This window comes from Rhamphochromis longiceps, linkage group LG13, assembly GCF_057381845.1.
Source record: "Rhamphochromis longiceps isolate RC_006_pf linkage group LG13, R_longiceps_female_GT1.1, whole genome shotgun sequence".
NCBI lineage: Eukaryota > Metazoa > Chordata > Actinopteri > Cichliformes > Cichlidae > Rhamphochromis > Rhamphochromis longiceps.
This window is the reverse complement of record NC_140569.1, coordinates 21,725,169-21,750,101: the sequence shown is the minus strand read 5'-3', so window position 1 is coordinate 21,750,101 and position 24,933 is coordinate 21,725,169. Positions and strand designations below refer to the sequence as shown.

Below are 24,933 nucleotides of genomic sequence, written 5' to 3'. Positions count from 1 at the left end.
TTCTGCTGCCATTCCTGTTTATTTATGTAACTGAGTCACCTCAATTCTAACATCATAAATTAGGAAATAATGCATGCATTTCTAGTCTTGTGCCACACCTTACATAGTCCCATTTATTTAAACTAATTTCCATCCATCCATTCTTTTTTGCTTATCCTTTTTCAGGGCCGCTGGAGCCTATCCCAGCTGTCTTAGGCCGAGAGGCAGCGTACTCCCTGGACAGGTCGCCAGTCTGTCACAGGACTAACACATAGACAGAGACGGTTGATCTGATATCCTCGTGTTGGTGTTGTTCCCAGATCATCATACTAAATGTTGTTCCAGGATCAACATTGCAAGTGACCAATCAGAATGTTGTGAAAACTGTACTTAAGCTGCGTGAAACCGCCTCTGTCCACCGATCAATGGACCCTAACCCTAACCCTAACCGTAACTCTTTAATAAACAGTAAGCAGAATTGATATTGGTCTGGGAACAACACCAACACGAGGATATCAGATCATCTGACAGAGACAACCAGTCACACTCACATCACACACCTATGGGCAATTTAGAGTAACCAATTCACCTATCGCCACTACCTGCATGTCTTTGGACTGTGGGAGGAAGCCAGAGTTCCTGGAGAGAACCCACGCAAACACAAGGAGAACATGTAAACGCCACACAGAAAGACCCCATCCTGGTGCAGCCTGACGGTGGAATTGAACTCAGGACCTCCTTGCTGTGGCACCACTGTGCCACTGTTTTAATTTGTCTAGAAAATGTTTTCTTGGAAATTGCTTAGACTGACAGGCAAACTCATCCACCACATTTCAGTCTTAACAGATATTTGGTTAAAAGTTTATTACTTATAAACCTTAGAGATTAGGTTAGCATCCAAACCCACAGACATAAACTGTCGGCAGATTAACTTTACTAAAATGATTGCAGCACATATATGTATGCCTTTTACTTAATTCCTCCAAGACAATAATCTCGATGAAATTCACTATACAAACTGCCTATTATGATCGGATTATCAACCTCTATACAGATTTTGGGAACACACAGTATCAAAACGTGTAATAAACCCATGTCCATTTCACATTTTGCCTCTCCAAAGCATGAAATGAACATGCAGGTGTAAGCTGCAGTAAGCTATAGTAACAACAGAGGGAGATATTTTATTTTAAGCCAACAATCACAGGAAATCATTTAAACCAGCATTATTAACACATTTGACATGGAAACACATATTAATTCAATTCAATTCAATTTTATTTATATAGCGCCAAATCACAACAAAAGTCGCCTCAAGGCGCTTCATAGATACAGAGAAAAACCCAACAATCATATGACCCCCTATGAGCAAGCACTTTGGCAACAGTGGGAAGGAAAAACTCCCTTTTAACAGGAAGAAACCTCCGGCAGAACCAGGCTCAGGGAGGGGCGGCCATCTGCTGCGACCGGTTGGGGTGAGAGAAGGAAGACAGGATAAAAGACATGCTGTGGAAGAGAGACAGAGGTTAATAACAGATATGATTCAATGCAGAGAGGTCTGTTAATACATAGTGAGCGAGAAAGGTGACTGGAAAGGAAAAACTCAATGCATCATGGGAATCCCCCGGCAGCCTATGTCTATTGCAGCATAACTAAGGGAGGATTCAGGGTCACCTGGTCCAGCCCTAACTATATGCTTTAGCAAAAAGGAAAGTTTTAAGCCTAATCTTGAAAGTAGAGATAGTGTCTGTCTCCTCAATCCAAACTGGAAGCTGGTTCCACAGAAGAGGGGCCTGAAAACTGAAGGCTCTCCCTCCCATTCTACTTTTAAATACTCTAGGAACAACAAGTAGGCCTGCAGAGCGAGAGCGAAGTGCTCTAATAGGGTGATATGGTACTACAAGGTCATTAAGATAAGATGGGGCCTGATTATTTAAGACCTTGTATGTGAGGAGCAGGATTTTGAATTCAATTCTGGATTTAACAGGAAGCCAATGAAGGGAAGCCAAAACAGGAGAAATATGCTCTCTCTTTCTAGTCCCTGTCAGGACTCTTGCTGCAGCATTTTGGATTAGCTGAAGGCTTTTCAGTGAGTTTTTTGGACATCCTGATAATAATGAATTACAGTAGTCCAGCCTGGAAGTAATAAATGCATGAACTAGTTTTTCAGCGTCACTCTGAGAGAGGATATTTCTAATTTTAGAGATGTTGCGCAAATGGAAGAACGCAGTCTTACATATTTGTTTAATATGTGCGTTGAAGGACATGTCCTGGTCAAAAATGACTCCAAGGTTCCTCACAGTGTTACTGGAGGCCAAGGTAATGCCATCCAGAGTAAGAATCTGGTTAGATACCATATTTCTAGGCTTTTCAGGGCCGAGTACAATAACCTCAGTTTTATCTGAATTAAGAAGCAGAAAGTTAGCGGCCATCCAGGTCTTTATGTCTTTAAGACATTCCTGCAGTTTAACTAATTGGTGTGTGTTATCTGGCTTCATGGACAGATAGAGCTGGGTGTCATCTGCATAGCAGTGAAAATTTATGCTATGTCTTCTAATGATGCTGCCTAGGGGAAGCATGTATAGTGTAAACAGAATTGGTCCTAGCACTGAACCCTGTGGAACTCCATAATTAACCTCAGTGTGTGAAGAGGACTCTCCATTTACATGAACAAATTGGAGTCTATTAGATAGATATGATACAAACCACTGCAGTGCAGTACCTGTAATACCTACAGCATGTTCTAATCTCTAATAGGATATTATGGTCGACAGTATCGAATGCTGCACTAAGGTCTAGCAGGACAAGCACAGAGATGAGTCCACTGTCAGAGGCCATAAGAAGATCATTTGTAACCTTCACTAAAGCTGTTTCTGTCACGGTTGGACGGCCCTTTCCGGACGACCCTGCTTGTGTTTTCTGTATATGTGTTTGCTTCTCCCTCCCTGGCCCTCGGGGTTGTTTACGGAAGTGCGCGCCGTGGGAGAGGCGTGTCCTGGCGACTGTCGTCATTGGGAGTCCCTCTTCGCTGTTGCCGGCCCACCTGCAGCTGATTACCTGACCAGTGGTTGGTAATCATTCCTCCAGGCTAGAAAGGGGTATTTAACCTGGACTCACGGCGACAGTCGACGTGGGATTATTACTCCGAACTGGTATAGTCTGTGCGAGCAGTGTGAGTGTGTTATTCGGCTAGCGTGTGGCTAACGCTGGATTTTCCTTCTTCCTCCAGGAGGGGCGAGCGGAGAAGCGAGTTGGGGAGCACACACACTAAGGGAGTTACTACACAGAACGCACTGGGAGCAAGGGACGAGCACGATTGGAAAATTGCACTTTTGAATGGATTGTTGGACTTGTCTGTTTCACTGTAAATAAACGCACTGTGTTTCTGTGAGCAAGAACCGCGCCTGGGTCCCTCTTTTCCGTGACAGAATAATCCCACCACCATGGACCCAGCGGATTCTGCTTCACGCCAGCTGTCTATCCAAGCGGAGGTTTTGGAGCGACACGAGGAAATGCTGAAGCACGTTTCAAAGGAACAAACCGCGCTTCTGCAAGCCATGACAGAGCTTAAAGGTATGTTGATTTCCTCACCTAATACGGCTCCAACGCAGCCCGCCCCTTCGCTGGAAGCCGCGGCAGCCTGTCCGCTTCCTCCTTCACCTCCACCGCGGCAGCGGGAGTACTCACTCCCCGCACCCGAAAAATTTGACGGCGAGTTGGGGAGGAGCCGGGGTTTTTTGACGCAATGCTCTCTTGTGTTTAGACAGCAACCTTGTGCCTTTGCCTCTGATTCTGCTAAAATCGCTTATTTGGTGCAACTTATGACTGGGCGGGCGCTTCAATGGGCTCAGGCAGTTTTAAATACCCAGCCCTCTGTGTCATATGACGTCTTTCTCAGCAAGTTTCGCTGTGTGTTTGATAAAGGCGCTAGCTCGGATGCTGCAGGTCATCGCATGTTTTCTCTGAAGCAAGGTAGGAGTGTTGCTGACTTTTCCGTGGAGTTCTGGATCCTGGCGGAGGAGTCGGGCTGGGAGGAGAAAGCACTGCGTGGAGCCTTCCTCAACAGCCTTAATGAGAATATTAAGCGTGAGTTAGCAACCAAGGAACTGCCTAAAGCTTTGTCTGCTCTAATCAATATGTGTATTAACTTAGACGACCACATGTGGGAGTTCGGCAGAAGAGCCGGGGATGGTCGGCGGCCTGCTGGGGGCACGGGTACATCTAGGGACCTTCCTACTCTGATGTGGAGAAGTGAGGAGGAGCAACACGGGGATGAAGAGCAACCCATGCAGCTCGGCGGAGCCAAGCTTTCCTCCTCTAGACTGGGGCGCAAACAACGGACTGGTGAGTGCTTTCTTTGTGGAAAAAGAGGACATTTTGTTGACTCCTGCCCAGACCGAGTAAAAGAGTCGGCCCGTCAGTAATTGTGGGGATACTGGCGGGCGCCACAACAAAAGTGTTCCCTCACCTCAGCTGCCCTGCTAAATTAATGTCTCACTCCCTCACTCACTCCTGCTGCGCACTCATTGACTCTGGTTCTGAACAAAATTTCCTAGACGAGGAGTTAGCCAACATCTTAGGCCTGCCCCTACTTCCCCTTCCAGAGGTCCTGAAGGTCTCAGCCTTAAATGGCGGCCATCTAGCCTCCGTCACACATCGCACTCAGGAGGTTACACTCATTATTTCGGGAAATCACTCTGAGAAAATCAGTTTGTTGGTATTCAAAGCCCCCCACACCCCACTGGTACTAGGATTTCCTTGGCTCCAACATCACAACCCCCAAATCGACTGGGCCAAAGGGTGTGTAACTGGCTGGAGCACGCGGTGTCATGAACAATGTTTACTTGCCGCTGTCCCGGACAATCCTGGGACCGCCTCTGCGAAAAGCTCCTCACCCCCCGACCTTTCCTTGGTGCCCGCCGACTACCACGACCTCGGCCAGGTATTCAGCAAAAGTAAGGCGTTGTCTTTGCCTCCACATCGGCCTTACGACTGTGGAATCGACCTACTCCCAGGCGCTCCCCTGCCAGCAAGTCGGCTCTACAGTCTGTCTAAACCGGAACGCGAGGCCATGGAATGCTACATAACGGAGTCTCTGGTCGCAGGTATTATTCGCCCATCTACTTCGCCTTTAGCAGCAGGATTCTTCTTTGTAAAGAAGAAAGATGAGAGCCTGCGTCCCTGCATTGACTTTCGAGGGCTGAACAAGATCACTGTTAGGAATAAATATCCACTCCCCCTGCTGGCTTCGGCATTCAAACTATTACAGGGGGCAGTCCTGTTCACCAAACTGGATCTTCGGAGTGCCTATCATCTGGTTCGCATCCGCAAGGGTGACGAGTGGAAGACGGCTTTCAACACCCACCTGGGGCACTTCGAATACTTAGTGATGCCCTTCGGTCTCACTAACGCCCCTGCGGTCTTCCAGGCCCTGATTAATGATGTGCTCAGGGACTTTATTAACCATTTTGTCTTCGTGTATCTGGATGACATTCTGATTTTTTCCAGGTCGCAGACTGAGCACATCAACCATGTATGTCTGGTTCTACGGCGCCTATTGGAGAACCGCCTTTTTGTGAAAGCGGAGAAATGTGAGTTCCATGTGGAAACTGTTTCTTTTCTGGGTTTCATTGTGGAACAGGGGCGTTTGCGAGCTGACCCGGCCAAAGTCAAAGCCGTAGTGGAATGGCCTATTCCCAAGACCCGCAAGGAGGTGCAGAGGTTCCTGGGCTTCGCCAATTTCTACCGCCGCTTTATCAGGGATTTCAGCAAGGCAGCCCTTCCTCTAACCAACCTAACTTCTCCTAAGTTGTCTTTCCAGTGGTCCTCCGCAGCCCAGCAAGCGTTTGATCGGCTCAAGCACCTGTTTTCCTCGGCTCCGGTCCTTGTCCAGGCGGACCTCGGCCGGCCTTTCGTTGTCGAGGTGGACGTGTCCGATTCGGGCGTGGGGGCGGTTCTCTCCCAACGAATCGACGGCAAGTTGCATCCCTGTGCGTTCTTCTCCCGCAGGTTGTCTCAGGCCGAGAGAAATTACGACGTGGGCGACCGGGAGTTGCTCGCCATCAAGTGGGCCCTTGAGGAATGGCGACATTGGCTGGAGGGCACTGAGCAGCCTTTCGTGGTGTGGACGGACCACAAAAATCTGGCGTATCTCCAGGCAGCCAAGCGCCTCAACGCCCGACAAGCCAGGTGGGCCTTATTTTTTACTCGTTTTCACTTCTCCATTACTTACAGGCCCGGTTCTAGGAACACTAAGCCAGACGCGTTGTCGCGCCAGTTCGCACCCGTGACCGATGAGGACGAGAAGGAAAAACCCATCCTGCCCCCCACCTGCATTGTGGGTGCACTAACATGGGAGATTGAAAAGGTGGTCAGGGACGCCCAGCGACAGGAGCCCGACCCTGGCACGGGCCCGAAAGGGAGACTATATGTTCCGGCCACAGCGCGTAGTCAGGTCATTCACTGGGCACATACTGCCAAGTTTTCGTGCCACCCAGGTAAAAATCGCACTGTCTCCTTTCTACGACGTTTGTTTTGGTGGCCCTCTCTTGTTCTCGATGTCCAGAACTATGTTGCGGCATGCCCGGTGTGCGCACGGAACAAAACCACCAACTCGCCTGCTTCTGGCCTCCTGCGACCGTTACCCACTCCAAAACGCCCATGGTCGCACATCGCCCTGGACTTCGTCACCGGCTTGCCTCCCTCTGCAGGTAACACCTCCATTCTAACCATTATTGACCGTTTTTCCAAGGCTGCCCACTTCATTGCTCTGCCCAAGCTCCCTTCTGCCTTGGAGACGGCCCAGCATGTGTTTCAGCTCCACGGCATACCCCAGGACATCGTTTCCAACCGTGGCCCTCAGTTCACCTCGCGGGTTTGGAAGGAGTTCTGTGCAGAATTGGGAGCTCAGGTCAGTTTGTCCTCCGGGTTCCACCCCCAAACTAATGGTCAGACCGAAAGGGCCAATCAGGAGCTGGAGGCCATGTTGCGTTGCGTCGCATCATCGAACCAAGCGACCTGGAGCGAGCAGTTGGCCTGGGTGGAGTATGCCCACAACGCCAGCACGTCATCAGCGACTGGACTCTCGCCCTTCGAGGCGTCGCTGGGGTATCAACCCCCTCTCCTCTCCATCTCTGAGGGAGAGCTGGCGGTTCCCTCGGTCCAGCACCACCTTAGGCGCTGTCGTGGGGTCTGGCGGGCCACGCGCGCAGCACTCCTGAGAACGGCCGAGCGGAACAAGGCATTGGCGGATCGCCGCCGCACTCCTGCTCCGGATTATCAGGTCGGCCAGCGGGTGTGGCTCTCCAGCAAGCACATCCCTCTTCGGACTGAGTCCAAGAAACTGGCCCCTCGGTCTCTTGGCCCCTTTGCCATCCAGGAGGTCCTGAACCCGGTGACGGTCCGGCTGGCCCTTCCGCCTGCTATGAAGGTACATAACGTCTTCCATGTTTCTCAGGTTAGGCCCGTCCGGACCAGCCCTTTGTGCCCGCCCCCTGGGCCCCCGCCACCCGCCCGGATTATCGACGGCGCCCCGGCGTATTCCATTACTCGCATAATGGATGCCCGGCGCCGCGGTAGGGGCTTTCAGTTTTTGGTGGATTGGGAGGGGTACGGTCCGGAAGAACGTTCTTGGGTGCCGCGGTCTGCCATTCTCGATCATCGCATGGTGAGAGAATTCCGCCGCCGGCATCCGGACAAGTTTGCCAGGTCGCCCGGAGGCTCCCATTAGAGGGGGGGGTACTGTCACGGTTGGACGGCCCTTTCCGGACGACCCTGCTTGTGTTTTCTGTATATGTGTTTGCTTCTCCCTCCCTGGCCCTCGGGGTTGTTTACGGAAGTGCGCGCCGTGGGAGAGGCGTGTCCTGGCGACTGTCGTCATTGGGAGTTCCTCTTCGCTGTTGCCGGCCCACCTGCAGCTGATTACCTGACCAGTGGTTGGTAATCATTCCTCCAGGCTAGAAAGGGGTATTTAACCTGGACTCACGGCGACAGTCGACGTGGGATTATTACTCCGAACTGGTATAGTCTGTGCGAGCAGTGTGAGTGTGTTATTCGGCTAGCGTGTGGCTAACGCTGGATTTTCCTTCTTCCTCCAGGAGGGGCGAGCGGAGAAGCGAGTTGGGGAGCACACACACTAAGGGAGTTACTACACGGAACGCACTGGGAGCAAGGGACGAGCACGATTGGAAAATTGCACTTTTGAATGGATTGTTGGACTTGTCTGTTTCACTGTAAATAAACGCACTGTGTTTCTGTGAGCAAGAACCGCGCCTGGGTCCCTCTTTTCCGTGACAGTTTCTGTGCTGTGCTGAGCTCTGAAACCTGACTGAAACTCTTCAAATAAACCATTCCTCTGCAGATGATCTGTTAGCTGTTTGACAACTACTCTTTCAAGGATTTTTGATATGAAAGGAAGGTTGGAGATTGGCCTATAATTAGCTAAGACTGCTGGGTCTAGAGATGGCTTTTTGAGTAAAGGTTTAACTACAGCTAGCTTGAAGGCCTGTGGTACATAGCCGATTATTAGAGATAGGTTGATCATATTTAAGATCGAAGCATTAATTAATGGCAGGACTTCTTTGAGCAGTTTTGTAGGAATGGGGTCTAAAAGACACGTTGATGGTTTGGAGGAAGTAATTATTGAAGTTAACTCAGAAAGATCAATTGGAGAAAAAGAGTCTAACTTAACATCAATGGTACTAAGAGTAGCTGTAGATAATATTGCATCCATGGGATGATTACTGGTAATTTTTTCTCTAATGATAAAAATTTTATTTGTGAAGAAGTTCATGAAGTCATTACTAGTTAACGTTAAAGGGATTGTTGGCTCAAAAGAGCTCTGACTGTTTGTCAGCCTGGCTACAGTGCTGAAGAGAAACCTGAATAATGAATAAAAAATGAATAATTTCCGTGGGGAAACGCAGAAGGTGCAATCTCGCTGTTTTCTTGTGCGTCTCTTCTTAGCCTAACTTGAAAAAAGCCCCAGCACACCGATGCATTGTCAAGCTAAAAAAAAGAAAGACCAAACCAAGAGTTTAACAGTTCTGGGACGACGTTCAAAGCTTCTTTTATCGCTTAGCCGCCTAGATTATTAAGAAAGACGCTAATAGTGCCTGATTAACTGATTACGTTGTTTTATACAATCAACTATTTACAGTGTTACAGTAAACATCAAAACTATAAAATGATTAATCAACAAATGTGTTTTTGGCCTTCTCTGTCACAGACCTGGCAAAAGCCGCCCATAGTCAGAATGATATCTGCTCCAGGTCTACTGAGTAATTTCTTTGGATTTGGCTCTTGTTCTTGAAACCATTGATGCAGCCAGTCTGCCTATTAATGGGATGTGGAGCCATTAAAATGCCAATAAAGGTAGATTTCTGCGACTTGGCATATTAAAATAGAAAGTTCTTGATACTGTCCAGCAGCCATGAGACTGTGAGAGTTAAAACACTGGCTTCCCATCATGTAATTCAAATGAAACAATGCACAGAAACCTGACAACAAATTTCAGACTTTCGAACTCATTTTGGATTGGATGCCTTAAGATAGAGGAAATACTATTGAACTACTAACTTATATATTAAATAATTCTGATTAATAATTCTGATTCTTCAAACCAATGAATTGTCAGGAAAGGAGTGATAGCACCCACTTATTCTTTGGTAAATGATAACAGGCAACTCTTTCCCATTCACTACTTGTTTAACTGTCCCACTATGAATACAAAAGCTTATCATTAGACAATTTTGAGATTGGTTTTCAGTCGATGATTTCTTCTTTTGCTCTCCACGAGGACTGCTTGTCTGCGTGTACTCAAAGAAAATTAATATAATACTGCTTAGGCAACGAATGGATTGCAAAAGCTTCTTGTGCCACAAATTCTTGCCTATATATTCTACACAATCATATCTGTTTATAGAGATTTCTATCTGAGCTGTAAGCCTTGTTTTCATAAAATAGCACTCTACTACAATCACTGGAGTGAAAGAGTCAGTGTCCCATTCACTGATCTGTGGTTCTGTGCATACAGTGCAGCTGACTGAAGCAAAGATAACTGCAGTCACATGAGGGTGTACTTGTGAACAGGGGAGACCTTGCTATAATTATGGTGACTTAGTGCAATGTTGACAGTATGTCTGTGCTATGCACTGCTTATTTTCAAGACAAGGAGAGAGCAGCAGAGCAGCCTATTAAACTGCCGATAGAAAAATGGCCTTGCTTTTATATTTTCCGGCAGTGATGACTCAATTATAAAGGCAACAAGCACAAGTATACACTTCCTTCACAAGATAAATATTAGATTTTGACCTTGTCCCGGACAATAAAAAAACAGAAAGAAGAGGAAAGGAAAGGGAAAATTCCCCACAGGAAGGAAGAGCTTTGATTTCATTTGAAGTTGTGGGTATATCATCACCAGCCCATCCCCGCTCCCTCCATGCCTTCTTCCCTTCCAGCACTCCCATACTGAGGTCCTCTCCTATCTGCAAACAATAAACAGAAATACTTTCAAACCTGTCAACTGAAACAGGACTTGCAATGTTTTGTGCGATGGCTTTGTGTTCCAGTCAAACTCTGGACCTCCAAATAAGCATTAATCAGACTAAATCATTTTGTAGATCAATCGCTGCACAGCCCTCCTCACTCCTGCTACTCAGCTGCACACAAGTGACTTTAATAAAATGATAAACTTGAAGCAGCCAATTTTTTACCTCTTGAAAATACCGATTTTACTTTTTCAAGTTTCAAATTGTATTTTGTTTAATTTAATATATTTATTGAAGGTAAGAGAGGAAAAACAACATGGTTCGACAAATCTTAGTCACAAACCAAGAAATTAAAAATAACCATCAATAGAAGATATTAACATTTTCCCCCCGATATATATTAAATGAATCATTAAAATTAAGTTTAAAAGGGGTCAATGAATACATGATCGACAAAAGATGGGAGGGCAAGGAGGGTCACTGTCATGAGACAGGGCTTACAATGAACTTAATGTTTTGGTGGCATGGTGGCTAGCATTGTCACCCCACAGCAAGAGATTTGAATCCACTCTCCCCACATTTCCTGTGTGGAATTTACATGCTGTTTACGTGGGTTCTCTCTATCTCTTTTGGTCAGGTTAATTGGTGATCATAAAATGACCATAGATGCATTTGTGAGAGTGAATGGTTATCTGTTAGCAATACAACAAACTGATGGCTTGTCCAGGCTGTACCTGGCCTCTCGCCCTATGACACCGATAGGCTCCTGCCTCCCCGTGGTGGCTGGAAGTCATCAACATGTCAACCAAAATCTTCCTAATAACATCAAATATGGGATTTTAGTTACAAACTCACAAAAGATTAAAAGCAAAAACTTGAAATCAGCAAAAAAAAAAGACTGAAAAAAAGAAAAATATTTGAATGAATTGCTATAAATATCAAGTAACCTCTGAGCAAACATCATAAACACTAACTAAGTAGTTGATGTGGGCAGTTTTCCTACGTCACCCTTAAATTGGCATATGCTGGCTCTCTTAAGTTGGCAGTCAGTTATTGAAACTTTGAGAAGCTCTGCATTCAGAAAAGAAAATAGAAGAAAGAAACGACCCTCTTTACAGACTTGGAAAGAAAATGGAAAGGAAATATTTTTATTATTATTTTATGCCACAATTCCACCATCATGTGCAAATCAAAGGCTATTCTCCAGAGAAAATCTTTGAAGACCTGTCATTAAGGAAAGGACAGACATAATCTCAACTGTACAACGCATTCACACTATCAGTACTTTTCTTAATCTTTTACTATTGCACATTATTGCTCAGAAATACTAAAAGAACTGATGCAAAATAAAACCCCACGTCACATTGATCCAAGGATATTAAATATTGATTTCAGCATTGTGATGGTTCCCAGAAGCCGAAAATGAATTTCATTGAAAAGAACATATTTAATTCGAAGTACAAAGATCGTACCCGTTGGCACAAATCAATCACTTGTTCCTCATCTTCATCGTCATCACTACCGCCACCATCATCACCAACACAACAAAGATAATGATCGACTCCATCTCACAGGCAAAAGGGAATGTGCCTTGTGCTAATGAGATCCGTCCTCTAAGGCTATGATTAGCAGTCGGCTGTCAAAGACAAAGTGCATATGCTCTTCAGATAAGACAATAGATATGCAGGATGAGTCTATCTGCATCATGACCTGTGCTGCACTTTATTTTCCGGAGAGCTGAAATTTCATGGAACATCACAAATAATTAAAAAGCAATTCCGCCTCAAATGAGGGAAGACTTTCCATTTTGAGAGGGAAAGAACTTATGTGCATCACATAAACCACTCAGGAAAACTTCTGTTTAAACTCGAGCCTCATTGTATTTTATTCCAGCAAAAGAAAAATGCTTTAATTAAAGCCTTGTTGTAACATACGTCACATTTATTCAACATCAACTATTGCCCACATGATAATATTCTATTATGACACACTGTGGCACTGCTTTAAAATGTTTAAAAATAGCATTTCAATTGAAAGACTTTAATCTACTTTATTAAAGTACAGAATTTAAAGTATTAGACTGCAAGCTGGACAACACAGCGGGGTCTCATCAGTTGTAGAAAGTAGGGCAGGACAGGGAAAACTTAGCTGAGGCTGTCTGGGTGACGGCGAGCAGGTGGAGATGTGATGGGGGGTCCGTCGCAGAGATGAGAGTCTCGGAGGAATAATGAAAGCGTGTGAAAGCAGGTGTGGTGTAAATAATAGCCCAAATAACCAAGAATGATGCGTGAATGCAGGAAACTACACACATCAGAGTTTCGTCTCTTTTTCCACAGAGGAACACCTTTTTTTTTTACCTACACTTAACACTCTGCAATAAACATCGGCATACATTCACCAGTGATTTGAACACCCTTTAGTCTCTAAGAATATTTTAACTGTACATGACAGTTCAACAGGTTTCCAGAAACAGTCATTGCCAGATTTGAGGGTAGCTCTTTATGATGCAATTTTCTCTTTCCAGACACCCCACAGGTGCTCTTTTGGAATTGGATCTGTGGAGCAGGCAGACCAGTTCAGTACAAAGAATTCATTGTCAGGGAACCAGTCAGAGATGGTATGAACTGTACTGACATGGTGTGTTATCCTGCCGAAAGCAGCCATTAAAGAAAGGGTGTACTGTGGTTACAAAGGCATAAGCATGGTTAGCAACAATACTCAGGCAGGCTGTGCCATTTAAATGATACTCAGCTGGTAAGAAGGGGGCTTAGTCTGCCAGAGAAAAAGAATAAAGAATAAGAAAAGCACCTCAGCGCACTGGATGCAGAACATTCCAATGTTTTCATGTTGTTTACCCCGGATTCCCACCTGGCAATCTGAATGTCACAGCAGGAATCAAGACTCTTCAGACCAGGCAATGTTTGTGAAATCGTCCATTATCCAATTTTCATGAACTTGCATCCCAGTGTAGCTTCATCCCCTGTTTTTAGGCAACTTTCCCCCCCCGCAAACCTTGGGTGTAACGAGTGGCTATATGAGTTGCTGTTGGAACCACACTAGCTATTCCTCTCTGACCTTTGCCTTCACTGCAGCATTTCCCCCCACAGAAATCTCGCTGTATTTTTTCCCCAACCTCTCTGTTTAAACTCTCAAACCCTGAAATAATCAAGCCAGCATGTTTGGCACCAACAGCTATGCCATGTAATTACTTCACTTTTCTTCCGCATTGTGATGCTTGGTTCAAACTTCAGCAGAACCTATTGATTATCTCTATATCCCTCCATGCACTGAACCCCCGCCATGTGATTGGCTGATTAGATATTTGCTTTAATAAACAGCTGTTAAGCGGCTGGAGAGAGGGTTTCCAGTGTAGCAAAGAGGATTTGCAGTAGCTCAATTCCAGACTTAAGTTTCAGTTTCAGCATGGCAAATGTCAGGTTAATGTGAGCTATTATCAAGCTGCAGGCTATTTGTTCACAAATATTCAAATATTAGACACTGATCATAACGGCAAACAGATATAACCCTTTTTCCATTAACAGTAACATTAGTTCTCCCCAGGCAATAAAATATGTGTCAGTCAGTGTCAAGGCTGTTCAAGATACTGCTGCTTCCTCCACCTACCTCCAAAGCTCAAATAAAGTTTATTTTGTATTGGATTTTAGAAGTGTGGTTTGTGCCTGTTGTTCCATCACGAAACCTCATAAAAGCAAACAAGTGAACTCTGGTGAATATTGTTATGTGTATCTAGTATAGCGCACATCATTCAATAGCAATATATTAATATAACTTTAATCAAGTCACATACAGCCAGAAGCTAAACAGAAAAGTATTTCAGGGAAGGAGACATTGACTGAAGATCAAATCCTGGGAGCAGATAAAAGTAATGTGGACAGTTCAAGGCTAGTGACAATAGTTTACTGCCACATACAGCATCAGTGCAGCTCAAAAAATACTTTTTATTGATGATTTAATTCATAAAGGTAAACTTTCACATATTATATATTCATTATATATCAAATGAAATATTACAAGCTTTCCAATTTGATGGTAAAAATCTGTTTTTTTTTTAATCTCAAATTAATAAAATATTTCCTTTTCACTTCACATTCTCACTCTCAGTTGTCCAGTTGATGTTCTTCGACACCTTCCACAAAGGAAGAAGAGGGTAAACCATAGAAGGCCACTTCTGAAATGGCTGGCTGTTTATCGAGTGCTGTGTGGATTCAGATTAATGGAAGTTGACTGGAAAAAGTGCACAAGCAACAAGGATGAGTGCAGCCTTGAGAAGGTAATCAAGAAAAGTTGATTCAAGATCTTGGGAGAACGTCATAAGGAGCGGACTTTGGCATTCTAATGTCAAGCCACTCCTAAACCAGAAGCAAGTCAGAAAGTGTCTTCCCTGGGCTGAGGAGAAAAAGAATAGGAGTGTTGTTCAAAGCCCTCTTTTCAGATGAAAGTCAATTTTGCATTTCATTTGAAAATTCAGTTTGGAGGAAGAGCAGAGAGGCGCAGAATCCGAGGTGTTTGAAGTCCACTGTGAAGTTCCTGCATTCGGGAGAATTTTGAGAACTTTAAACTTCCATCTGCTGAAAAGCTTCATTTATGGAGATGTTGATTTCCTTTTTCAGCTGGATGTAGCATGCTGCCAGAGTGACAGAACTACTACCAAATGGTTTGCTGTCCATGATATTACTGTGCTTGGCCAACCAAGCAGATTAGCCCGACCTGAACCCAACAGAGAATCTATGAAATATTGCCAAGAGGAAGCAGACCACCCAAAATCCTGACATTGTGAAGGCCATTAAAAACCAACCTAGGCTTCGGTAACACCTCAGCAGTGCCACAAGCTGATCGTCTCCATGCAATGAAGCATTAACAGATTAGTTGATTTGTGGTAAATGAGCCCCAACCAAGTATTGAGTCTACAAATGAGCATTACTTTCAGAAACTTGACACTGAAACTGATTTTCATGGCCTATAAGCCATATTAATCAAAATTAAAATAAAGGCTTGAATATTTCACTTTACATGTAATAAATATAAAACACATAACAGCTTATCCTTTGTAATTAAATTCTGATAAAGAACAAGCATAATAATTCATGATATTTACATTTTTTGAGATGCACTAGTAGATGTACTTTTGGAATAATTAACTACTAGTGCAAAGTTATTATTGTGGATCAAAATTTTGAGCATGCATCCATTTGGGGAAAACCCCAGCCTCTCCCTGAAAGAATTTGTTTCCCCAAATACAAGTGAGGTCTAAATACCAACGTCTGCAGGCATTAAGTCCCTGCTGCATGGAAGCTGTATGCCTAAATCCTCAGGTACTGAATGTTCTCAAACTTATAGCCAAAAGTTAGAAAACTCCACTTTTCGCTTTGTTTCATTACCATGTCCTTAACAGTCAGACGAAGCAAACTTCATATAAAAGGGATGGAGGGGGGGGGAAACTGTCACCTTTATGTTTCCACTGCAGTTTTTCATTGAAGTCAGTCTCAGAGGACAAGTGCTAAGGAAAACATCATTATGTGGGGAGAAATGTACCGGTAATAAACCCAAATGGCACTGAGAGTGGAGTTGTCAACCATGATAAATGGCACCTATGCATCCTGAATGTGTTTGGTGCCCTTGCCATGTTGACTCTCTCTCCTGAGGGCGGGCTCTCGACTGCTGGGTTTGGCCTGGAGCTCCAACCTTAACCTCTCCACCAGAGGCCCGGTGCTGTCAGGATGAAGGTGGTGCTGAGATTGCCAGGAAATCTGAGTTACAATTTTTCACTTATTCTCATTTGCACTTCAGTCATATGTTACACTCTAGGTTCCTCCTAGAAGGGAACGTGGAGCTTGTGTGCTAAAATTGTGACATACATGAAAAGAACGGTCCTGTAATTTCCTCTCTTCCCATTTATTTTCACATGTAACAGTTGTCTCTGACTCTCACTTTCCATTTTCGCTTCCAAATATAAATGCAGGGGTCGGTTGTAATTTTGTACCTGCTCTTGTTAACGTATAATAATTTAACGCGAGTGCCACAGCGAGGCTCGGTTTAAATACCTTTCATTATATCAGCTTTAAATTAAAGCACAGATCCTGTTAGACAAATCTGTGAAACAGTAAGCGCTATGCTGCGTCATTTCCATACAAAATGCAATGCAAAATATCCCATTGTATTCTATTGTAGGACTCTACATGCATGTAGATGCATGTTTAACCAGGTTAGAGCACTCCGTCTCATTCATTCCACAAAAATGCATCACAGCCGAAATAACTATCTGTGAACAATTCACTTTCATATTCATGTTTGCCTTTGGAGGCAAATGTTTGTGCCTGATGTCAGTGTTCTGCTCCTCTGATCTTCCCTCTTTCCTTAGCAGAATCATCCAGTGCTCAGTCACGTTGGAGGTTACACAGGGACGCACCTCTCATTCACCTTCCAAGTCAATACAGCTTTCTCAGTAAGCCAGCCAACACGTTTCAAGCAGCTAAAGAAAATGGGCTGGATAGAGTGCTGAAGCTGCAATGCGCAAAATAGCAATTTTATAATTACTGTCTTAAATGTTATCATTACAGTTTAATAAGTTAGTCATTACATAATGAATTAGAAGCATGACTAAAATTCAAGCACCAAATATTTAAGGAAATGCCTCTTGTATGGGTTGGCATATGTCAATAAAACAATGATAAGCAATGAAAGTGACACCAATCATTATAAACATTCAAATGGGCACTAAATCTGTAATATTATCATGTAAACCAGAATGCGAGTGCCTACTATTCCATTACAAAAAGCAACAGAGTTTCGAGTATTATGGATAACTACAAATGGTTGTGGAGTTAGGCAGCCTTCCTGAATGGGTGTTTACAGATGCGCCGAGTGCTCTGAGCGAGTGCTACGTTTTTAGATCCTACCTGCCTGTAAGATGAATCTTCCTCTGTAATCTTGTGAGACTAAATATGTTTGCTATTTGAACTCCAATTCATTTTCGTTTCAGTCAGATTTATTATCATTTCAGATCCATGTGTAATTATATCTATTTTAACCTGGTCAGAGAGAGTTGCCTCTATTAAGCAATGTTGATTCATAGCAGACCAGCATGGGGTTTCTAAACAAATACTGAATAAATGAAATGGAAGCTGATGTAGTCTGGTGTACTGCTGTGAAATAGAATCCACGAGACGTGTCTCAAGTTCGGGGAGAGGGCATGAAACTGGGAAAATGGATGATTAAAGAGAAGGGGAATTACATTAGCGTGTCGAATTAGAGGGACGTCTGGTATATCCAGCTGAGATAGAAGCAAGGAGCCTGAGTGAGGGGGGTGAGATGGCATAAGATGAATGCAAAAGACAGGGACAAAGACATTGTGTGTGAGCGTGAGGATGCAGGGGAGGGAGGATGAGACAACAGGATAAGCACGTTGCTAAAAATACCTCACCAACATTTTTTTTTTTGTTCATTGCCATAGACTATGCATGCTGAAATAAACCCGTGAGCTCATAGTTGTTATTTAATTATTCCCTTTGTTTGTGTACAGCACATACAGTGAATTTCAGGAGGGAAAAGGCTTGAGTGAGTTGATGGCTACTGAGAAAGAACAGAAGTGTCAAACCACTGAGCGCCAATTAAGGAAAACAACAATTATATCAATATAACTGATATAACTTCATATTTTAAAGCAAACAATTTGCATCTATAATGCAGTTTAGACGCAAACCCTGTCTGAATCAATTATCAGATATTTAAACCTGTTGTCTTTTTGGATATTTGACTACTGCTATGTTGTGATAAGTAGGCATTTATATTGTTTGCATGGGGGAACATCATGCATGGGAATGCCAGTTCCCGTCAACTTTTTGCGTTTCCTTTCATTGCGTTAAAATGGATCCCGTGTTGGCCACAGTGATGTTAAAAGGAAGGTCAGAAAAGGCATTCATCTTGTTTTGTAGGCCTTTGGGATGGACGCACAGGAGGTTTTGAAACAAAACAATGCAAATAAGACACGTTTACATTTTTAACCTTTTTTTTAACCCCTCACTTTTATTTGAGACTCCTTCTTACTGACAAGAAGCGATGCTCCCTTCCAGCATCCCAGCAGCTGAGCATGCATTAACCATGATCGTCTTGACCTTTAAGCACTCTAACAGATTCCCGCCCTGTCCTCTTGATGATATACTACGTTGTATACAAGGAGATGCTACAATATTTATCAACGTATAGATTCGCCGGTTTCTTGTGCAATAATTGTGAAAACAGTCAAGGAGACCATAAAGTACCCTCTAACTCTATCCTTCTTTCCCAAGTCTTTTTCACTTTAAGCGATCAGTTATTATGGCGCTGTTGAAGAAACCTGCATGATTTTCTCTGTGATGGTGCTGCTGGTGCTGATGCTGTATTGTAGAGCAGTCCAGTATCCTCATTCATTTCACAATGGCGAGAAGTGAACACTGTCTATAGCACTACTGCACTACTTTCTGCTTATAATCCTGCAATACAAAGTGGGATTTGGGGGATTTAAAAATGACATTTGACTGACTTGTAGTCTTCACAGACTATACTGATGAGTATGATTTCACCAGTTCATCTCAAGGTGAAATGCGGGTTTCCAAATTTTATTTTGAAAACATCTTGTGCTTGTTGAGATAGGACAAAAGCAGTGCACCGCCTAACATCTAAGATTACCAAAAGCTATGACTAATATGCTGATGCATGGCATGGTATGACCGAACAGTTCATGCAGATTTTGTATAAAAGGATGCACAGTAACCCTGTTAACAGAGAGAGGCAGATAGGGTTGGATAATCGTCTCCATAGTCCAGTAGTTCTATAGTCCCCCTGTGAGATCGCCAATAACCAATACCATAGCTGCTGGGCTTAACATGCACTCATTAAAGCAGAGCTATTGGCTCTCCATAATGCATAGTGTGTGGCCCACAGGCAAATAGAAAAAAGACGAGAAGCCTGCTGCTGGTGGTGAAAGAGAGAGAAGAAGAGGAGGAGAGGGAAAGATATGCTGGGGGGTTTATTTCCCACTTCCTTCATGAAGAGAATAAAGTCTGTTATACCAGCGTGAGCCTTCTTTACAGATACTGATGAAAGATTTAGCTTTCCATAATTAGTTACCATAAGTGGATGGAAATCAGCTGACAGTATTAAGTAATAACGTTTGGTCGGCTCTTGTTTTTCAGTTTTTTTCTTTAGACCTGTAGTTATACTAACTCAGTAAATCTGGTTCATAAAATGAAAAAGGATCACCCGTCTCTCCTCCACTCTTCGCTGTGCCTTATTCACACAGAGGCAGCAGAGTTTTCCACCAACAAACACAGAAAAAAGGTGAAAAAAAAAGGAAGAGATGAACTGGCGTCTCAGCAAATGCACATTTACATGAGCTACATTAAGCTCTAATTTCAAACTAAACCAACAGACAGTAATACCCTCCTTCTGTTTTCCCTCATTTCATTCCCACACATACATTCATTTCAAAGACTGGATAGGTGCACTGGATGGATGAGTCGGTATGAGCCGGCAGATGAGGACACTGCAGTGAACACAGGAGTCACAGCAGCTGGAATTAGCTCCTTAAAATTTAGTAAAGGAAGTAAAAGGGAGCTGCCGTCTTATTCCAAAATAAAATTGCCGAAAAATGCAGTGAAGCAAGAATTTAAGAGGAGAGCATCCACTGGTCCAGAGAATGTTTCTTTGTGCTCAGACTGCAAAGAGTTTGAAAAACTTCTTCATTGCTGTAAATGTAATTTTGTGACATGTCCATATAAAACCTGACTATGAATATTGTGTCTCCATTTCTCAGCCAAATTTGCGAGCGTCAAAATTATAATTACATTATGTTGCAGTCACGCAAGGGAAAACTCTGATTAGACACTGCGTGACTATGTGCAGTAAATTTGTAGTAAATAATCAGTGCCTTTGAAATAGTTGCTGCAAAGACAGGGACCACTAACAGTCAGTTGCTGACACAATATCCCATTGAAAAAGCGAAAAATAATTTCACATATTCCAAATACTTGCTGTGTAACACATCAAACGCATTGCATTTTTGCAAAAACTTGTCCTCAAGAAAACATTCCGTGAGGTCGACATCAAGCGATGATGAGCTGGTCCTGATGTTTCTAAATACTGAGATTCTGAGTTCATCCAGTTCTGATGAGAAGGAAGCAGCAGGAATAATTTCATGGTTTGATCCAGGAGCTGAAGCTGTATCACGACAGCTTTTATACATATTTCAGGTTATCGCTGGAGCAGTTTGAGCTGTTGATTTGAAAAATAAATGTTCTAAAATTCATCCATAAAAATTAAGCTGTCAGTTTGAACGGCTGGATTGAGAATGTGTCCTAAAAATATTTTTAACATGCAAAATGTTTACATGGATTTTATGTATCTGATCTGATGTGTAAAGGCCTTTGGTTGCAAATACTGTCCTAATATTACTTCAGTGTGACTGAGCCTTTAGAAAAATTATTAAATGAAATGAAAAGAAAAGAAAAATGAAAATCATGCTCCAACCTGATTTGACCGCCCACCTATCCCATATGGTGATATGACCTTTGAAAGTTTACCCAAAATGAATATTTTAAAGTTTTAAAATTGATTTATCAGGGAACATAAAACGTCAATGTTGTTACTCTATGTCATGGGTATAAAAACTGGATCTGTTTTCCTATTCAAAGTTTTGATACAAACCTGAGAGTCTGGCTTTAGGCTCAAAAATGTGCAAAAAAATAATGCAAAGTAAAAAGAATATAATTTAAACCCATCCCTGTGGTCTTCAAGGTTCTGTATAAAAAAAATCATAGTATGGAGGGAAACTTTGAGATGTCTTCAGGAAATATGCAAAGTTTTTGTGCAAAATTTTGAAAAGTGCTTATTTTGAGGGGGTCAGGTGGGAGGCACTGATTGATTTTTCATGGAATGACTCAACGATCTCCGCTGAGATCATAGGTTGAATTCACTAAACATGCTTGCTTATTTGTAGTTCAACAGAGCATGAGTAACAAGAGACGAACAACAAAGCTTAGCACTTCACTGTCACGGCTCAGTAACACTGGAACAGCAGACGGCGTATCTAAAGGTGGAGAGACAATAGTGTAATACTGCAGGCAGGGGCGGAGCGGGGGGGTGGCTTACGGGGCTTAAGCCCGGGTTGTTTTGTCAGAAGCCCGGGGTATTTTGGAGTGTAATTTTTTCATAGTTAGATGCCTGGCTGACAACTGTATAAAACAAAAAGTACACACAATATTCGAAGCACATAGTGCACACTGTGGGAATTTACGACTGTGCGTGAATCCCCCCCTGATATTGGTATGATCCAAGCTCAGGCACTAAGCGACTGAGCGAGGGGGCGGGGCAGCTGCTGCCCGTGAGTGCGCTGTTGGAGAGACGGAGCCAGCCATACTAAGGAGAGCTTAAGTTTGACCAGGTACCAAAGCAAATCATTCGTACCGTACAAATAATGTAAATATGACGGTGCATCACGAAAGATTGATATGAAACTGATCACTTGACCAATATTATTTTACTTGCTCTTCAAGTGAATCAACAAATGGCGAAATGAAAAGCCGAACAAATGCTATTTTTTAGAGAGTCTTAGCTTACGTGTGTTTATTTCATATTTTCAGTTCTTACCCTCCCCGACTAATTCGGATTCAGTTATGTACTGAAATATAAGAATGGACATTAGAGGGTTCTTTCAAAGAAAAAACTCAGGTAAATGTTATTTTATATATTATGCTTTGTATGTTGTTCAGTATATTTCTATGCAAAACAAGAGGGATTTCAGTACACAGCAGGATATTCACATTTGTAACCAGATATTTACACTTTAGGGAGAAAACATAAAACATTTTTACTGCACAACATCAATTTAGAGTAAACTTTTGTTTTAGATAAATATTGAAATATATTTTGAATTAGTTAAATGTCAGAATAAAGAGAGAGAGAGATCTATTTTTATCACTTTCATCAAATTTAGGAGTACATATACACTAAATTTATTGTTAATTAATAAGAAAACTCCAGACGATTCCATTCTGAGCTGAAGAAGCTTCTGATAGGTTAGTAGAGTCCATGTGAGTAAACTGGTGGCACAGCTGTGGATGCATATAAGGCAAAACACAGAGCCTGTTTCTTTGACATGGGAAAATCAAGAGATATCAACCAAAACACCAGGAAAAGAACTGTGGAGCTCCATAAGTGTGGCTCAAGTTTGAATACAATTTGGTGCCATTTGCAATTAAGAAATACAGACAGTTTCTCTCTTCACTCTTAAAGTTAACAAATATGTTTTTATATTTATCAATCTAAAGAAATAAACATTTAGTCTGATTTGATGTTACAATTAAAAAAGTGTTTTTATCTGAAGAGTAAATATCTGGTTTCAACTGTATATTTGATGATTGTCAGCACAAAGAGGGAGAGAGAGGAGAACGAGGACAGAACAGATGAACAAGAGCAGGTGAGACACACATGTTAGTCAAATGGTTGTTTACCAAAAGTATCACCGTATCACAGGTCCTCATGTATCTCGTACCTAGTGTTTCTTTTTAGGTTTGTTATTTTTCAAATTCTGTATTTATTAAGTTCTGCAGGCTTGTTTGCACAACAAGGCTAAATAATTATATAAACTTTTCTCAATCTAAATAGTGGACTTTGGTAGAATTAAAAAATAAGTGTAGTGCAGGTCTATGATGATTTTTAGTGCTATCATCTAGTTCTGATTCTGGTTCTGTCTTGGTTAAGTCCTCAGTAGTCCTGATTTTGAACTGTTGTAGTCCTGTTTTAATTCTGGATCAGTTCTGGGTCTGGTTGAATTGGGGTTTAGTCCTCGTGTCTTGATGCAGCCCTGACCTTGTTCTGCCTTGCTGCTTAATTAAAAAACTAGTTTAAGGCGTCCTGCACATGTGATATATATTTTTCCCTATATGAAGTCATTCTTTTTTGAACAGAGCCTATTAATCTTTCAGTCATTTCTACACCCCCCCCCCCAAAAAAAAAAAAAAAAAAAATCCCACATGCATACTACTCTTTGGGCTAAGCCCCGGGTGTTTCAAATGTCTGGCTCCGCCTCTGACTGCAGGAGATCAAGAAAAGTTGTTGATGAGCCACTCAAAAGGGAAATTTAAGACATAAAGACAGTTGGAAGCTAAGTGGTTAAATGTGCCAGTGTCGCTCCCTAACAGAGCTAACTGCACCAACAAGAAGCAGGAGCAGAGGAGAAAAGACTTAGGTTGAGCAGCTTTGCAGCCTTTTCCAGTGAAAAATCACCCCTTGCAGCCCAGTCATTCAACAAAGGAAGGCTCTGGTATCGATTAGCAGGGACCGGAATATCACCAGCCTCCCTGCTGGATAAAGAGCACTGTTGTGCTTAACAAAGCAGACTGTACTGTAACTCTAAAGTGAGTGACTTCTAAGTGAAAAAATTCAATACAGCAGCATTGGACTTGTTACAGCTACATAGGAGTCATCATCTGTGTTTTAGTGTTAGTACAGGATACAGATGCTAACACGGTACCTTAAAATGCTGCGTGCATAAGTAATGATCACACCTAAACTTATGAGGAGGCAAATCATGGAAGAATCTTCTTGCAGCCTCTAGGATACAGTTGCATTTGAAGATGCTGAATGAATAACTTAGTAATTTCATGTGTAGCATACAAAACCCAGCAGCATGATTCTGTTTTTTGGACGAAAACAGCTTAAAGCGAACACATTAAAACAAGCAAAATAACAAAAAAAAATGTTTGAAAAATGAAAAACACCAAATTCAACCAACCATCCTTGGATATCGGAGCAGGTGGGGTTGTGTTTGTTCTACAAAACCGCTATTAGCAACTGCAACTACTGCAGGCATGTTCTCCCATGCAATATCACAACAATTCACACTTTCATTGATGTGAATCCGTTGACCAGCACATGCCACAACCAGTGTGAGACCGCAGTCACTCTCAAGTGTGAATGACCCATAAACGGACCCCAGTAGAAATCAGCAGAAGCGAAGATGCTGCTTGTGTAATGTATGACGTGTCAATTTCCTGTTAATTTTCTAATTTTACAGTGACAGTTATGCACTGCGTTATGCTTTAACAGTGTGACAACAAGTCCACAAGGGTTATGCAGTATTTTGTCAGAAGTCGTGCATGTTATGCACTTTAACAGTGCACCACTTTTCACCGGTCATTCAGCTGACAGAAGCAATAACCTGCTTCATATGCTCTGCTTTGGTATGTGATCAGAAAATAGGTTCATTTTCCGTTTCTGAGTTTTTGCTATCAAGGGACTATCAAATGGGTAGAGGATTAATTTGTCATATTCAGATGAGTTTTGTTTATTTCACATGAGCGATATTTGTCGCTGTGGTTTTTTTTGCCTGCACTCTTCTCACTGACTTGAAAAAGATGTCACATGTAACCATGTACTAATCAAATTTTACCAACACTTGAGTCTGTCAGTC

General features: G+C 42.8%; 1 protein-coding gene across 2 annotated transcripts; it reads left to right on the top strand.

Annotated features, from left to right (window-relative positions):
- Positions 1–2,999: 2,999 nt before the first annotated feature.
- On the top strand, positions 3,000–8,246 carry LOC146655801 (uncharacterized). 2 transcript variants are annotated; one of them, XM_085427678.1, is made up of 4 exons: positions 3,000–3,131; positions 3,209–3,552; positions 3,952–4,323; positions 8,076–8,246. In XM_085427678.1, exons 2-4 carry the CDS (start codon positions 3,423–3,425, stop codon positions 8,180–8,182), a joined length of 609 nt encoding a protein of 202 aa, XP_085283804.1. In that variant the 5' UTR covers positions 3,000–3,131; positions 3,209–3,422; the 3' UTR covers positions 8,183–8,246. The 2 variants fall into 2 exon arrangements, 1 of the variants encoding a protein (XP_085283804.1); XR_014914297.1 differs by lacking the exons at positions 3,000–3,131; positions 3,209–3,552; positions 3,952–4,323 and adding an exon at positions 7,860–7,998 and having other exon boundaries at positions 8,076–8,206.
- Positions 8,247–24,933: the final 16,687 nt, after the last annotated feature.

Bases quoted from the DNA above. Each gene is read 5' to 3' on its own strand.
- LOC146655801 (XM_085427678.1), top strand. From the start codon at position 3,423: ATGGACCCAGCGGATTCTGCTTCACGCCAGCTGTCTATCCAAGCGGAG. The intron at 3,553-3,951 runs GTATGTTGATTT...CTCTGAAGCAAG, and splicing joins AGCCATGACAGAGCTTAAAG to GTAGGAGTGTTGCTGACTTT. The intron at 4,324-8,075 runs GTGAGTGCTTTC...TTCTTCCTCCAG, and splicing joins GGGGCGCAAACAACGGACTG to GAGGGGCGAGCGGAGAAGCG.